Consider the following 15,995-nt stretch of genomic DNA (forward strand, 5'->3'; position numbering starts at 1 on the left):
GTACCTTCACAAAAACAACATTTTTAAATCAGCTCCAGCTTTTTCTCCATCTTCTTAAATAGGGAGAAAACATGCTTTCAGCACATTTATTTCCATGACTGATCAAAACACATTTTATCATTCTCTCTCGTCTCTCTGCAGCAGACATATAGAGAGCAATATGTTCGGAACAACATTTCAAAATCCCAGTATCGAATCACAAAACCTAGAATTGTGAGAATCGCAATACATATTACGTCGTGATAACATCGTATGGTGAGGTCCCTGGCAATTCCCTATTAAACAGTGTTGAGTCTTTATTCTTTTACGACAATGGCATGTATGCGCGTGTTAGAGTTTTGGTGCCCGAACTTAGCCCGACGGAGCCCGAAATTATACATCAAGTTAGGGCGGGATAGGGCCAGTTCTTCCATCAATAACTAGGATACGGGCAGGGCATTACTAAAATTTTGAAGCGGAGCCATTTGCTCGTGCTCTGCTGCGCAGTACAGTCATATATGACTAAGAACATAACATGGTGTCAGAAGTGCATCAACATCGTCAAATAGAAAACAGGAGAGATTATTTCACAGAAAATAGTTTTGACGGAGATTAGAGTGACGAAAAGTAGCTAACTGCTGCTCTCTCATGTCTCGTCATTGAGCAGAGCAGCCCAAGTGGAGCCATTGCTATGAATATTCACAGACCCAGAGCTGCCATGAGCAAGCAGCGCGCAGGGAACGAATGACAGAGAGAGGAGCAGCTAACGGATTTACTAACGGAGGAAGTCATTTCTGATTTCTGGTGGTGCCGGGCCTTAAATTTTAGTAGTGCCGGGCATGGGTAGAGTAGGTCCTGAACGTCGTGACATGGGTAGGGCTCGGGCTTAAAATGAATGCCGTGCAGGGCTCTAGTGTGTGTGTACGATGAGTGTGCATGTGTCTGCGCCCGTCTGTGTGACTTCCTGCATCCCTCCACATGTTGCCAGGGCCTCTCTACTGTACACTAGCGGGAACACAATCTCTACTAATTGGAACTAGAAAGAAAAAGCCATCCCCTTGTTCCTCTCACTCTCCCCCTCCCTTTACTAATTACAATAGCAGCCCTGCAGTCTACAGGCTACCCCCGATGGCCCCGAGACCTCTTTACCCAGCCTGCTTTTCCCTTCTACCCACAATCCTCAGCTCTCAATTATTTCCACTGCTTGTTCCCCTCCCCCACCTCGACTTTCTACCTCCCTCGCTTACCTTCCCTGCACGCCTTCCCCTCCCCATCCCCCGTCCCCACCATGGTGGCTCATTCAAGCATGCAAGCACACACATCCTCTCCTCCCTCACACTCTCTGAAAATACTCTGTCCCTCTTTTCTTTTGCTTGTTCCCTCTGTCTGTCGCTCTCTCGCAATGCACACATGGGCCCACACTCATTTTGTTGGGTTGCACAAACACAAATACCCACTGTGTGTGCTTTGAGACATAAATATACACACGCTTTGCCCTCCATCCACTGTTAACTACACACACCTCTCCCTGGACTCCTCACACACACAGCTGTGACTCAGCGTGTCATAGTAATTTTCTCACTCACCAATGCCCTCTCATTTCTATCCTCTCCTTCTCTATTATGTGACTACACACCCCCCCTCTCTCCTTCGCACTCTCCCTCCCTCTGAGAATGGCTAGAATGTCAGTCTTACTCTGCCTCTCTTACTGGAATCTCATTTTCCTTTTCCCTGCTGCCATCTCCTGCTTTGCCTTATTCTGGCCATCTGGCACGCACGCACACTCTTTCTATGTCACTCTCTTCCCCTCACCCTACTCAACTCACATCGTCTCTTCCTCTTACCGGGCTTTGGCGTGCTCCAGGGTCGAGGCGGAGGATCCTGCAGAGTCCTCCGACACGGAGCGCTGGAAGAGTGGGGAGAGGGGTCTGTCGTCCCTGGGGCTAGGCACCATGATCTCCTCCTCGACATCCAGAACCAGCTCCTTAACTTCTGTGGGAAAAAGAGGGGGTAGATGTTATACTGTTATTTATTCAAAATGCGGGAAACCACATTCATAAAGCCCTTAGTATGTCTACTAACTATAACCGACCATTTAGTCATTGGACAGCAGTAGTGCTCACTACCAAATTATTCAAACTAGCAAAATCCAGGGTGACAGTTGACTTGTTTCTCTTTGGAAACACAGTTGACATAGGCAACAACACCTTATTCAGAAGAAACCTGGTCTAGTTTCACTCAGGACTCTTTTATGAACACATTTTATTGTGACACACAAGTTGTCAAACTATGCAAACACGGAGTTCTTTCATTCCAAACCATTGGTCTTAGTTTTGCATAGACAAAGTAAAACAAAGTTTTGCTGAACAGCAAAAGGATTAGTCCTAACCCCTCACCTGCCAGTCAAAGGCTCGGTGCAACTGGCATCTCTAGGTTGTGTTCATTAACCTGTCTGGGAACGGGGTTCCGCTAACAGCCAGTGAAATTGCAGGGCGCCAAATTCAAACAACAGAAATCTCATAAATCAAATTTCTCTAACATACAAGTATTAGGCACCATTTTAAATATACAATTCTCGTTCATCCAGCCATAGTGTCGGATTTCAAAAAGGCTTTACAGCGAAAGCTCCACAAACGATTATGTTAGGTCACCACCAAGTCACAGAAAAACCCAGCCATTTTTCCCGCCAAAGAGAGGAGTCACAAGAAGCAGAAAGAGATCAAATTAATCACTAGCCTTTGATGATCTTCATCAGATGACACTCATAGGACTTCATGTTACACAATACATGTATGTTTTGTTCGATAAAGTACATATTTATATCCAAAAATCTCATTTTACATTGGCGTGTTATGTTCAGTAGTTCCAAAACATCAGGTGATTTTGCAGAGAGCCACATCAATTTACTGAAATACTCATAATAAACATTGATAATAGATACAACTATTATACATGGAACTTTAGATAAACTTCTCCTTTATGCAACCGCTGTGTCAGATTTTTTTTTACCTTTAGGAAAAAGCATACCATGCAATAATCTGAGTATGGCGCTCAGAGCACAAACCAGCCAAAGGGATATCCGCCATGTTGTGTAGTCAATATTAGTCAGAAATAGCATTATAAATATTCCCTTACCTTTGATGATCTTCATCAGAATGCACTTCCAGGAATCCCAGTTCCACAATAAATGTTTGATTTGTTCGATAAAGTTCATAATTTATGTCCATATACCTCCTTTTGTTAGGGCGTTTGGTAAACAAATCCAAACGAGCGTGCAAGTCCAGCGGAAAGGTCGGACGACGACCTAAAAAGTTATATTATTGGTCGTAGAAACATATCAAATGAAGTATAGAATCAATCTTTAGGATGTTTTTAACATAAATCATAACATAAACATGACTGCTCGTCACAAAACCGTGGCTCTCTGCCAGACCTCTGACTCATTCCCCGCTCATTCGGACCCACTTCACAATAGAAGCCTGAAACAACGTTCTAAAGACTGTTGACATCTAGTGCAAGCTGACAAATATCCCACAGTATCTTCAATAGGGGCTTAGTTGAAAAACTATAAACCTCAGATTTCCCACTTCCTGGTTGGATTTTTGCCTGCCATATGAGTTCTGTTATACTCAGACATCATTCAAACAGTTTTATAAATGTCAGTGTTTTCTATCCAATACTACTAATAATATGCATATATTAGCATCTGGTACTGAGTAGCAAGTAGTTTACTCTGGGCATGCTTTTCATCCAAAAGTGAAAATGCTGCCCCCTATCCCAATGAAGTTAACAACCAAATGGAGTAAAACTCACTGAAACAGGGTGACTACATGGACTTATAATATGGACTCAAAATAAGTGCACATTTTCATTTTTCTGCCTAAAATGAACATTACCCTGCAAACTTTATTCTAGTGTTACTAAAAGCAACACTGAGATTGTGTGGGCTTAGTGAATGCTTTGAACTCTAGCAACCCTTTCAGTAGGAGAAGGGCTGTGAACTCCAGTCAATTCATCTGAAAATCACAAAAGCATTGCCGAAAATGTCACAACGCGTCCGGGCAAAAAGAGATGACGTGACCTTTACCTTGACCTTTAAAGCGACCATAATGTGGCACTCTTTTCCTGAAGAGTTGCCTACACAGGAGTTCAGGGGAAATAATAGCAGGCCAAATCATTTAGAGTTTAGAAACGTTACATCAACAGGACAGACCAATTACATTTATTGGCAACATTTGTTTGCTTTGTGTAACATTCGATACCTCGGCTAGTAACTTACACTGTTAATTCTATTTAGATTTTTGGTTTCTATACGAGAAAGAGAACATATGCACATCGAATGCCTTTGAGCAGGTGCTGGATATCAGCTGATGTTAGGCAAATGATAACTCCACACACTGCCATCTATGCTCCAATGTGGGTTATTAGGGATAAGGTTGATGAAGTGGTCAAAACATTGTCACTAATAAACCACACGGGAGCAGACTGCAGAATGCAGTCCCATTTTTAGCATTTGCTGATTGGTAGAAAAACAATTATAAAAACCATACAACATCTAACAGTTATTAAACACCTTGATCTTGTGGTTAGGCTAGTTACTGTAATTCTGGGTTTTACATTTCCTTTAAAATTATAACATCAGGAGAAATACATATGAAATATGTGAAATTTAAAAAATGAAGATCTGCAATTGTTCTGGAAGGACACACCTCTGTCCAGAATGAGTAGTCTAATATATCATTGTAATTATGAGAAACTCAAAATGGTTAGATTCCCTCTTGGATAAAACCCCTCAGCAATATCAATAAGAGCATTGATAAGGCCCTAGTCTCAGCGTGGAGCAGACCTTCTCAAGTCTGACCTGGCAGACTTCCCAGAGAGAGCTAATGAAATACAACCCACAGATTCTGATCTATTTCCTTATTAGTTGTTTATATTTTTTTATAGGGTTAAATTAAGTCCTGAAACAGTAGGGCATCCAAAACCCTCAGTCAGGCATTCACAATACTTTCATAAAATCATTCACTCCGCTGCACCACTTGAAAAGCCGAAAATGCGTTATTTTGAACCGTTGACCCGGACGTGATTCTCAACCACTCATTAAAGAGTGATAAGGAACTATGCTTTTTTTTCACTTTCCCAGCGACAACATTCCTTCACTCTGGAAATGGGGGGATAAAATAATATATCCTTGTTGTAGCTCGCAAAAGCACTGAAGCGTACACACTGCATCTTTATTTCTGTATTGTTAAGACACAAAACGCCATTCTTGGAGCAAAAGCAAACCCTGGTCTTTGGTAGCATTCTTCATAACTAATAGGGAATACAAACAAGATTGCCCAGAATATGCATTAGAATATTGGCCGAAGGGAGACAACTAGGTGGGGTACAAGTGGAACAGGGACCTGATTTTCCCTTTTGACACTGACTCGGCCTAAGTATATGGGGGGCATTTTCTTAAAGCATTCCACCTAGGAAAATCCCACGGCAAAAGCCCTGGAGTGTAATTAATAGCTAGGAAATTCATCTCCGGTCCGGCAAGAGGCTTTTGTAAGGGGTGGGGACTGTGTGTGTTCGTGCACTGGTAAGGGTTGGCAGCACATTTTTGAAGAGGAACAGATCAAGTGATGCTATTGACTTTTGCTGGTGTGAAGCCTTGATCTCATCGTGCATTGGGGAAAACTAGGCAAATTACCATAATACGGCATGGGTCTCAATACAACTCATTTCTTCCTCCCCCATCTGTCATAACCACAAACAGGTGAAAGGTTTGAATAGGCTTTAAACCTAGTGATCATGGAGGAGAAAGGAAACTACTTTACACTCGAGGCACCCTGTGACAGCAGCACAAAAGCAGTTAAAATGATTTAGACTTTATTTCTCTCCTTTGTGTGGCATTTGCCAAGCTTGTGAAGTCATTTACAGGTCAACAAAATGCCAGCAGCGAAACGCGAACCAACACCACCACCAACAGGGGAGTTGACCATGTTCTATTGCAAATATTAGCCAGCCCTCTGGCAGTTGATTTACATAATTCATTCTCCAAATGGCGCCTTGTTTTCCAAGGATGTTCTGCCTTAACGAAGTTGCATCCACAGAGCTATCGTGTTAGAAATGTTTGGGGAAGTGCACGGTGGGCCGGCGAGACCCCTGCAAGCAGCAGCTGCAGATGGCTTTGTAAACATCCCATAACGAGCCAGTGATTAAGCCTACATTTTGGCTCTGTAGAAATACAAAGTATGAACCGGCCTTTAGTCATCTACCATTTAGCAACGGATACCTCAAAAATACATGGGGGAGGGTGGCGCAACATGCAACAAGACTGGTAGATTGCCTCTCTACAGACAACTTGAAGGTTATAGTCTACAGCAGTGGTTCCCAAAATTTTTATAGTCCCGTACCCCTTCAAACATTCAACCTCCAGCTGTGTACCTCCTCTAGCACAAGGGTCAGCGCACTCTCAAATATTGTGTTATTGCCATCATTGTAAGCCTGCCACACACATAATTTTAACATTGAATATAGTTGGAGTCCCTGTAATCCTAGATTCAGATCATTCAGGCGAGAAAAAACTAATCACCCAGATAGGCCAGTCGTGTGAGAAACTCGTCATCATGCAAGCGGTCAGACAAGTGAAAATTATGGTCAGTAAAGAAAACTTTAAGCTTGTCTCTCAATATTGTAAAAAACATGCCAATACTTTGCCCCTTGATAACCAGCGCACTTCTGTATGTTGTAAAAGCGTTACATGGTCGCTGCCCATATCATTGCAAAATGCAGAAAACACACGAGAGTTCAGGGGCCTTGCTTTAACAAAGTTAACCATTTTCACTGTAGTGTCCAAAATGTCTTTCAAGCTGTCAGGCTTTCCCTTGGCAGCAGGAGCCTCTCGGTGGATGCTGCAGTGCACCCAAATGGCGTCGAGAGCCACTACTTGCTCGCGAGTTACCAATCCACTATGTCTCCATCATGGCTATTGCAACATCAGTACAGATACCAACACATCTTGACCACCACAGTCCATTTCATGTCAAAAAGCTGCCCAGTACTTTTAAAATATCCTCTCATGTTGTCCTGGTTTCCAGTGTTTTGCAGAAGACAATGTCTTCCTTAATTGACCCCCCCATAAATGTAACGGACTTCTACCAGGAGCTGTGCCAGGCCCCCCACGTCTGTTGACTGATCCAGCTGTAACACATATAATTCACTGGCTTGTATGCAAAGTAGTAATTGTTTAAAAATATCTCCTGCCATGTCACTGATGCGTCGTGAAACAGTGTTGTTTGATGAAGGCATAGTCTGTATAGTTTCTTTTGTCTGTAAAGCATTGTAAAGCATCCCAGCCATATCCGTGGCAGCAGGAAGAATTAAGTACTCCACAATAGTATGGGGCTTGCCTGCCCTAGCCACTCAGTAGCTCACCATATAAGATGCTTCTAGCCCCTTCTAATTAATGGTTTTTGTTGCTTTTGTACATGTCTTACTACTCAAAAAACTCCTGTGGCTTATTTTTCAAATGGTCATGTTTTGTTTCTAAATGTCTGCACAAGAGTGAAGGATTTCCACGAGAGAGTAGCGGTTAATGTGATTGGATGTTAATTATTTGACTAGGCTACCTGTATTTGACATTGTGTTATTTCGCTGAACTCTAGACAGTTTAATTTTATTTTTTGCAGTGAAACAAGGCTACCTAAGCGAGAGAGAAAAACACCTAAATGTATAGCCCCGTTGGAACATATAAATCTACTATGAAAATATGAATTAGTATTATTGAATCACATTTTTATTTGGTGTACCCCGACGACATTGCGCGTACACCAGTTTGGGAATATCTGGTCTACAGGCATTGAGGAGGCAGCGGGTCTGCATCACGGGGGCAGCGGGTCTGCATCGCGGGGGCAGCAGTCGTGCAACAGCTCCAAAGAACTAAGTCTTAATGATGAGTGGCATTTGGTAACTGGATCAAATCTCCCCCGAATACCAAAGCCCCACCCTATTAGTGACGGCAGCCTAAACAAGCACACATGTATGAAGACAACAGCACACAAATATTAAAAGAGGAACACGCATGAAAGCACACAAAGAGGCACACTGATACAGCCATGTACACACAAACCTTTCCATGACGACAGAGACACAGTCAACTCACCCATATCCTGCATGTTCTCTGCTTCGGCGGTCTCCATCCCATCCATGCTGTCCTCATCCTCAACCTGGGCTCGGCCTCTGCTACGTCCCCTGGGACACACAGGGAGAGGAAACAGTCACTGATCTGAACAGTCACTGATCTCCTCCTTGAGCAGAGCCTTTCAGGCTCTGCTCAAGGAGGAGCAACATTGTTACTTAGGTCTGCCTCACAAAATGAGGAGCTGCCTTTTGAAGTAGTATGAACAGTAATACAGGCATCAACAACAGGTAAACAGCCTTCGATCTCAACCTCATAGCTGATCTTTATTGCAAGAGGAACAGCCCATAAGGGTGGCTAAGTTGAAGAATCTCAAATTTAACAAATCAAAATGTATTTTATATTTGAGATTCTTCAAAGTAACCCTTTGCCTTGATGACAACTTTGCACACCCTTGGCATTCTCTCAACCAGCTTCATAAGGTCACCTGGAATGCATTTCAATTAACAGGTGTGCCTTGTTAAAAGTGAATGTGTGAAATTTCCTTCCATCTTAACCTTTTTGGGATAGGGGGCAGCATTTTCACATTTGGATGAAAAGCGTGCCCAGAGTGAACGGCCTCCTACTCTGTCCCAGATGCTAATATATGCATATTATTAGTAGTATTGGATAGAAAACACTGACATTTCTAAAACTGTTTGAATGATGTCTGTGAGTATAACAGAACTCATATGGCAGGCGAAAACGAGAAAAATCCAACCAGGAAGTGGGACATCTGACGTTTGTAGTTTTTCAAAGCTTAGCCTACCGAATACACAATGAGATATGGATAAAGTTGCACTTCCTACGGCTTCCACTAGATGTCAACCGTCTTTAGAAACTGGTTTGCGGCTTCTACTATAAAGGAGGAGCTCATAAGAGCTATTTGAGTCAGTGGTCTGGCAAAGAGCCTTGGTCTCATGACGCGCGCTCCCGACAGAGTTACCTCTCGTTCCAGTGCTTTTCTGAAGACAAAGGAATTCTCCGTTTGGAACATTATTGATGTTTTATGTTAAAAACATCCTAAAGATTGATTCCATTCATCTTTTGACATGTTTCTAAAGGACTGTAACGGAACTTTTTGAGTTTTTGTCTGGATGAAGTGCCTGCGCCTCATGAAGACGGATTACTATGCTGAACACACTAACAACAAGTGGCTATTTGGACATAAATTATGGAACTCCTCAGTCATTTATTGTCGAACTGGTATTTCTGGGAGTGCCTTCTGATGAAGATCATCAAATGTGAGTGAATATTTATATAGTCTTGGTTCTAACTTTGTTGATTCCAAAATGGCGAATATTCCTCTGGCTGTTTTGGGTTCTGAGCGCCGTTCTCAGTATATGCTTTTTCCATTTAATTTTTTTTTAAATCTGACACAGCGGTTGCATTAAGGAGAAGTCTATCTTTAATTCTGTGAATAACACTAGTATCTATTATCAATGTTTATTATGAGTATTTCTGCAAAATCACCGGATGTTTTGGAATCAAATCGTTACTGCACATAAGGTGCCAATGTAAACTGAGAATTCTGGATATAAATATGCACATTATCGAACAAAACATACATGTATTGTGTAACATGATGTCCTATGAGTGTCATCTGATGAAGATCAAAGGTTAGTGATTCATCTTATCTATATTTCTGCTTTTTGTGACTCCCATCTTTGGCTGGAAAAATGGCTGTGTGTTTTTTCGACTTGGCTATGACATATGTTGTGCTTTCGCTGTAAAGCATGTTTGAAATAGGACACGATGGGTAGATTAACAAGAATTTTCTTTCATTTGCTGTATTGGACTTGTTAATGTGTGAAAGTTACATATTTCAAAAAAATATTTTTGAATTTCGCACACTGCCTTTTCAGCAGAATGTTGTCGAGGGGTTCCGCTGTGCTAGAAAGGTCAACTTCTCTAGGGTAGAAGGCAGCATTTGGAATTTTGGATGAAAAGCATGCCCAAATTAAACAGCTTTCTACTCAGGCCCAGAAGACAGGATATGCATATAATTAGTAGATTTGGATAGAAAACACTAAAGTTTCCAAAACTGTTCAAATAATGTCCGAGTATAACAAAATGGATTTGGCAGGCGAAAACCTGAGAAAAATCCATTCAGGAAGTAGGATTTGTATTTTTTTCTATTCAATGCCATTACAGTATCCATTGACTGAGGACTCAAATTGCAGTTCCTATGCCTTCCACTAGATGTCAACAGTCTTTAGCAGTCTGAATGAGTGGACCCTGCCGTGTCACAGAGCGTTTTCATGCTCACGACCAGAGAGAGTGCCTTTGTTGTTTACCTTTTATATTGACGATGTTATTGTCCGGTTGAAATATTATAGATTATTTAGGCTAAAAACAACCTGAGGATTGAATATAAGTATCGTTTGACATGTTTCTATGAACTTTACGGATACAATTTGGATTTTTTTGTCTGCCTGTTGTGACTGCGTTTGAGCCTGTGGATTACAGAAGAAAACACGAACAAAACTGAGGTTTTCGTATATAAAGAGAGACTTTATCGAACAAAAGGAAAAAAAATTGAATAAATGAATGTCTTCTGAGTGTCACCATATGAAGATCATCAAAGGTAAGGGATTCATTTTCTCTCTATTTCTGACTTCTACTTCTACTTGGCTGGTTACTGTTTGTAATGATTTGTCTGCTGTAACAAACAAGTAACAGACAACTGTTCACAGGACACTGAAATCAGGCCTTCATAGTCAAATTGCTGCAAAGAAACCACTACTAAAGGACATCAATAAGGATGAGACTTGCTTGGGCCAAGAAACACAATGGACATTAGACTGATGGAAATCTGTCCTTTGGTCTGATGAGTCCAAATGTGAGTTTTTTTGTTCTAACCTTTGTATGATTGTAAGACAGATGGGGTGAACAGATGACCTCTGCATGTGTGGTTTCCACCGTGAAGCATGGAGGTGGTGGTGTGATGGTGTTTTGCTGGGGACACAGTCAGTGATTTAATTAGAATTCAAGGCACACTTAACCAGCATGGCTACCAAATCATTCTGCAGCGATAACCCACCCCATCCCATCTGGTTTGCGCTTAGTGGGACTATCATTTGATTTTCAACAGGACAATGACCCAACACTCCTCCAGGCTGTATAAGGGCTATTTGATCAATAATGACAGTGATGAGTGCTGCATCAGATGACCTACCCTCCACAATCACCCGACCTCAACCCAATTAAGATGGTTTTGGGAAGAGTTGGACCACAGAGTGAAGGAAAAGCAGCCAACAAGTGCTCAGCATATGTGGGAACTCCTTCAAGATTGTTGGAAAAGCATTCCTCATGAAGCTGGCTGAGAGAATGCCAAGAGTGTGCAAAGCTGTTAAGGCAAAGGGTGGCTACTTTGAAGAATCTAAAATATATATGTTTTGATTTGTTAAACCCTTCCTTGGTTACGACATGATTCCATATGTTATGTCATAGTTTTAATGTCTTCACTATTATTCTACAATGTAGAAAATAGTAAAAATAAAGCAAAAACCTTCAATGAGTGGCTGCTTGTGACTTTTGACTGGTACTGATATATATTATTTTCTTATTTTTTTAAGCCCTTTAAACCAGACACCTGTGGCCAATAAATTCATCTCAAAATTGAACTTAAGCGAAAGCTCCCTCCATGTTTTTTTCAGTAACATTTGTTAGAGTGTGGTGGACCAAGGTTTGTTTCTTTTCACTTCTCTCTGGAGCACTGAGCAGTGGAGTCCATAGCTCACCACTTCCATTCCCTCCCCGGTCTGTAATAGGCCTAACCAACACTGTCAACACTGGTGTTGCAGCGATAGCAGCCAAATGGGACGCACCGCTCCACCTGCGGCTTACAGCTCAGCTGCTGGTGATGTTGTGACGGGCTCATTCTACAGAAAAACTCTAAATAACATTGAAAAAAATGTGACACTTTTGAAATAATTTTCTACATGATTCCCACATGAACTGGGAGAGAGAGGATTGGTGCTCATATCAGTTCCCTTTACCAAGCAAAAGCAAAGTCATGAACCCTGTGGTGGTAGCAGACCGAACATGCAATGGAAACCAGGGCACCGAACCAGGGGATTCAAAACAAGCCCCTGGAGTGGAGAAAGAGGGATAGGACTGGGCAGACAACTAGGGCAAGAGAGAAAGCTGGAGGGAGAAAAACACACCTCTGTCTAGCTCTGAAAACTTGGCTGGACTATCTAGAACAGCTCATGCGTAGTGGATCTGTGCAAATGTAGCTTCTAAAAAGCTCTGGCACTTTCTGGCTCTCGATCGCTCCCTCTCTTTCTCTGTGCTACACAAGAACAAAGAGGTGCTATTCAGAGTACTTACCAATGTGGCTCTCTTAACTCAAAGCCTGCAACCTGGACCCAAAGGGCCTTCTCCTTTAGATCACGTGTCTTAACTCTGCAGGTTCACTCGACATTTGTACTCGATTGTTGAATTAAGATAAATAATAAGTAAAGAACTCACCAGGGTCTCCCGAGTGGCGCAGTGGTCCAAGGCACTTCATCACAATGCTAGCTGTGCCACTAGAGATTCTGGGTTCGAGTCCAAGCTCTGTCGCAACTGGCCGCAACAGGCCCAGCATCGTCCGGGTTAGGGGAGGGTTTGGCCGGCAGGGATGTCCTCGTCCCATCGCGCACTAGCGACTTCTGTGGCGGGCTGGCGCAGTGCATGCTGACAAGGTCGCCAGGTGTACGGTGTTTCCACCGACACTTTGATGCGGCTGGATTCCGGGTTAAGTTGGCATTGTGGCAAGAAGCACTGCGGCTTTGTTGGGTTGTTTTTCAGAGGGTGCATGGCTTTCGACCTTTGCCTTACCCGAGCCCATACGGTAGTGGCAGCGATGAGACAAGACTAACTACTAATTGGATACCACGAAATTGGGGAAAAACCCTCACCTTGTTGTCTAGGTCTTAATTGAAAGGAAACACCAAAAATCTGCAGACACTCAGCCCTCCGTGAAATTATTTTGACACCTCTGCTTTAGGATGGACTAGCCTAGATGTAGATTGGTTCAGAACACTATGACTGAGCTGGTCCAAATAACATTAGGTTCTTCTGAAGCAGCCTAACCCCCATAAAGCGGGATATACACATCAAAAGGAAGACACTTCCTGGGTTTGTGCTCAGTTGGGGACAACAACAACAAAAAATATTCCAGCAATGCAATAAGCTGTTTCAAAGGCAAAACTCATTGGATGGCAAAAGCAAGGACTAGCGGCCTCGAAAGCAAACCAACCAAATAAAAAAAGTTTGTGGTGGGAAATATTGGGTTTCCACTGCAAACAACTATGAGGCTTTGCGGCCTATTCCACCTTGCACAATGCGGTGGCGAGGTCAGGGGCTGAGGCATCAGGTAACCAGGGTTGGGTTTCTGGGATGGAGACGGACACCGCTATTGACGCTGCCATCGGCAACCGAATCCCAGTACTCTGATCAATGACCAACATCATTGAAAATGCAAGGCCATTGTGTCCCGGGCCTGGAACAGGTTTAATCCAGGTCAACTGGTCTGGCCAGACTGATTCCTCTCCTTTCCACACCAAGCATAGTAACTAGTAGCCTAATCCACTGTTCAGCATGTTTCATCTAGCCTGCACTGCAAGGTACTGGTTTTACTTATTAAAAATTCATGCCAACCTCAAACACCAATTCTACAACTTCTCCAAAATGACTGATGGCCACTGCACAACATTCTCGGTTGTCTCAAAGGCTTGAAACTACCTTTTTGGTCCATCAACCACTCTGGCAGGTAGATTTAGTTAGTTGGTTGAGAATGCTTTGTAAATGTTTCTAAAACAATAAATGTGTTACTAGACCAGAGTCATTTAAACAAAATATCACAGATGAGACTAATTTCACCTGCCCCTTTAAGAGTGGGAGATTACCGTGGGAAAAAGACTCATGTTTGTACCTGTGAGATTGAGTCTGGCTAATCTGACCAGTAGCCGTGTTGTATTCTCTTCCCTAGCAGTTGAAACTAAAACATTGAAAAAACAAACTTGCTTGTGAACAAAACAATGCAAATAGCCAAGAAACACTAGGACGAACACTAGGACGAAGTCTCACTTCAGTATACTTTAGTTTCAGGTAAATTAGACCAACTTTTACACCTGTGCGCAGCACTTCTAAAAAAATGTCTTTCACTCAGCATGTACGCACAGCCCCCAGCCAGTCAGTGTTGCTGCGCGAGGTGGGATAGGCTATATAAGATTTGTAGCTATGAAACAAAACGGCAGAAATACTTAGAAAACAGCTACTGCAGCACAAATGCGAGTGAAATGCTCGCACTGTGGCTGGTGAAATAGACATTTTACCCGCCAACGGAAAAATCTGATGGTTGGCGGGTGTTCATTTTAGGCACTGGTTGTCTCCAAATCTGTGTCCTCAACAGATGAAGTAAAAGGACTTGATAGGTGGAAGCCAGACCAGACCTTTTAGTCATTAAGGAAACGATATGAGGAAGGGAAGGTTTTCTAGGGTACCTAGTTTAGCAATATATTGGACATGCATGTCAGTACAGGAGGTGGTGGAGCTGTGGCTGCCCATAGAATGGATCACACTTGAGGAATTTCCAATTGGACAGTTTAAGTTAACGGTGGAACAGTGGTCGAACACCAACAATGTCAAGTGACCCATGTTTGCAAAAAGAATGCAAGGACCCTCAATATATGCAACCTCCAGACAATTAATGTTCTAGTGTCAAGTGACTGATAATAAGACTGATAAGTAAATAAGTGAAAAGCCTCTCAAAAAAACTCTTAGGATTCATTGGTTAATCCATGCATGAAGCCAAACAATGCCCAACCCCACGAGAGACCTCTAAACAAACAAGAAGAAAAACAGAAGTACAGTGATGCTTACTGGTATGCAGGCACTGCATAATACATGCATCATGGCTATGTGACTTCCCACTTCCCAGAATCCATGGGTTTTGCCAAGTGGGGGCACCTAAATGGATTTTACATGTACCTGTCCTAACTCCCGTGCATCACAGAGGTAAACAAATGATGAAATGTGGGCTAATGTGTAACCCGAAGGCAGAAAAGGCAGATCCTTTCAAATGCTGCAGTCCAGTCGGAGATGAAAAGGTGACACTCGCACAGAAAAACGGCAGTGACAATCCTAAATAAGGCTCTTGGCATTTCTCTTTTCAATGCCAAGAGCACCAAAGATAATTTTCCATTTTGTGCAAACCTTTTGAACAAAACCCTTTTTCTAACCACCCGCTAGTCAGAGAGAAGAAGGGATGAGGACGGTCCTAAAGACATGGCCCACCCCAAGGGAACCGGTGTAGCATCCATTGGTCATATGGCCCAGGAGGAACTCTTGGAAAACTGTCATGTTACAGTCTTACAGGAGTATGCTTATCGTCATCATCAGCCAACTTAACTCCAATAAATCACATTTTATTGGTCACATTCACATATTTAGCAGATGTTATGTGGGTGTAGCGAAATGCTTGTGTTCCTAGCACCAACAGTGCAGTAGCATATAGCAGCCTCTCAAGTGCAGGGTGGTACCTGGCTAGTGATGGTTATTTAACAGTCTGAAAAACAGCTTCTATCTTAAGGCCCCAGTTTTGATGCACCTGTACTGTCCTCGCCTTCTGGATGATAGCGGGGTGAACAGGCCGTGGCTCAGGTGTTTGATGTCCTTGATTGATCCTTTTTGGCCTTCTTTTGACATCGGGTGCTGTAGGTGTCCTGGAGGGCAGGCAGTGTGCCCCCAGTGATGCGTTGGGCTGACTGCACCACCCTCTGGAGTGCCCTGCAGTTGCAGTGTTCCAGTTGCCGTACCAGGTGGTTATACAGCCCGCCCGACTGGGTGTTCTCAATTGTGC

At 42.8% G+C, this 15,995-nt stretch overlaps 1 protein-coding gene across 1 annotated transcript in view; it reads right to left on the reverse strand.

Annotated features, from left to right (window-relative positions):
- The window catches only part of LOC109900157 (histone-lysine N-methyltransferase 2C), a 104,062-nt gene that overhangs the window by 59,062 nt on the left and 29,005 nt on the right, over positions 1-15,995 (reverse strand). The window contains exons 3-4 of the mRNA XM_031835020.1: positions 8,129-8,217; positions 1,824-1,971 (exon numbers count right to left, since the gene is read on the reverse strand). Coding sequence (XP_031690880.1) covers positions 1,824-1,971; positions 8,129-8,217 — 237 coding nt within the window. The remainder of the gene's footprint in view (positions 1-1,823; positions 1,972-8,128; positions 8,218-15,995) is intronic.

This window comes from Oncorhynchus kisutch, linkage group LG11, assembly GCF_002021735.2.
Source record: "Oncorhynchus kisutch isolate 150728-3 linkage group LG11, Okis_V2, whole genome shotgun sequence".
NCBI lineage: Eukaryota > Metazoa > Chordata > Actinopteri > Salmoniformes > Salmonidae > Oncorhynchus > Oncorhynchus kisutch.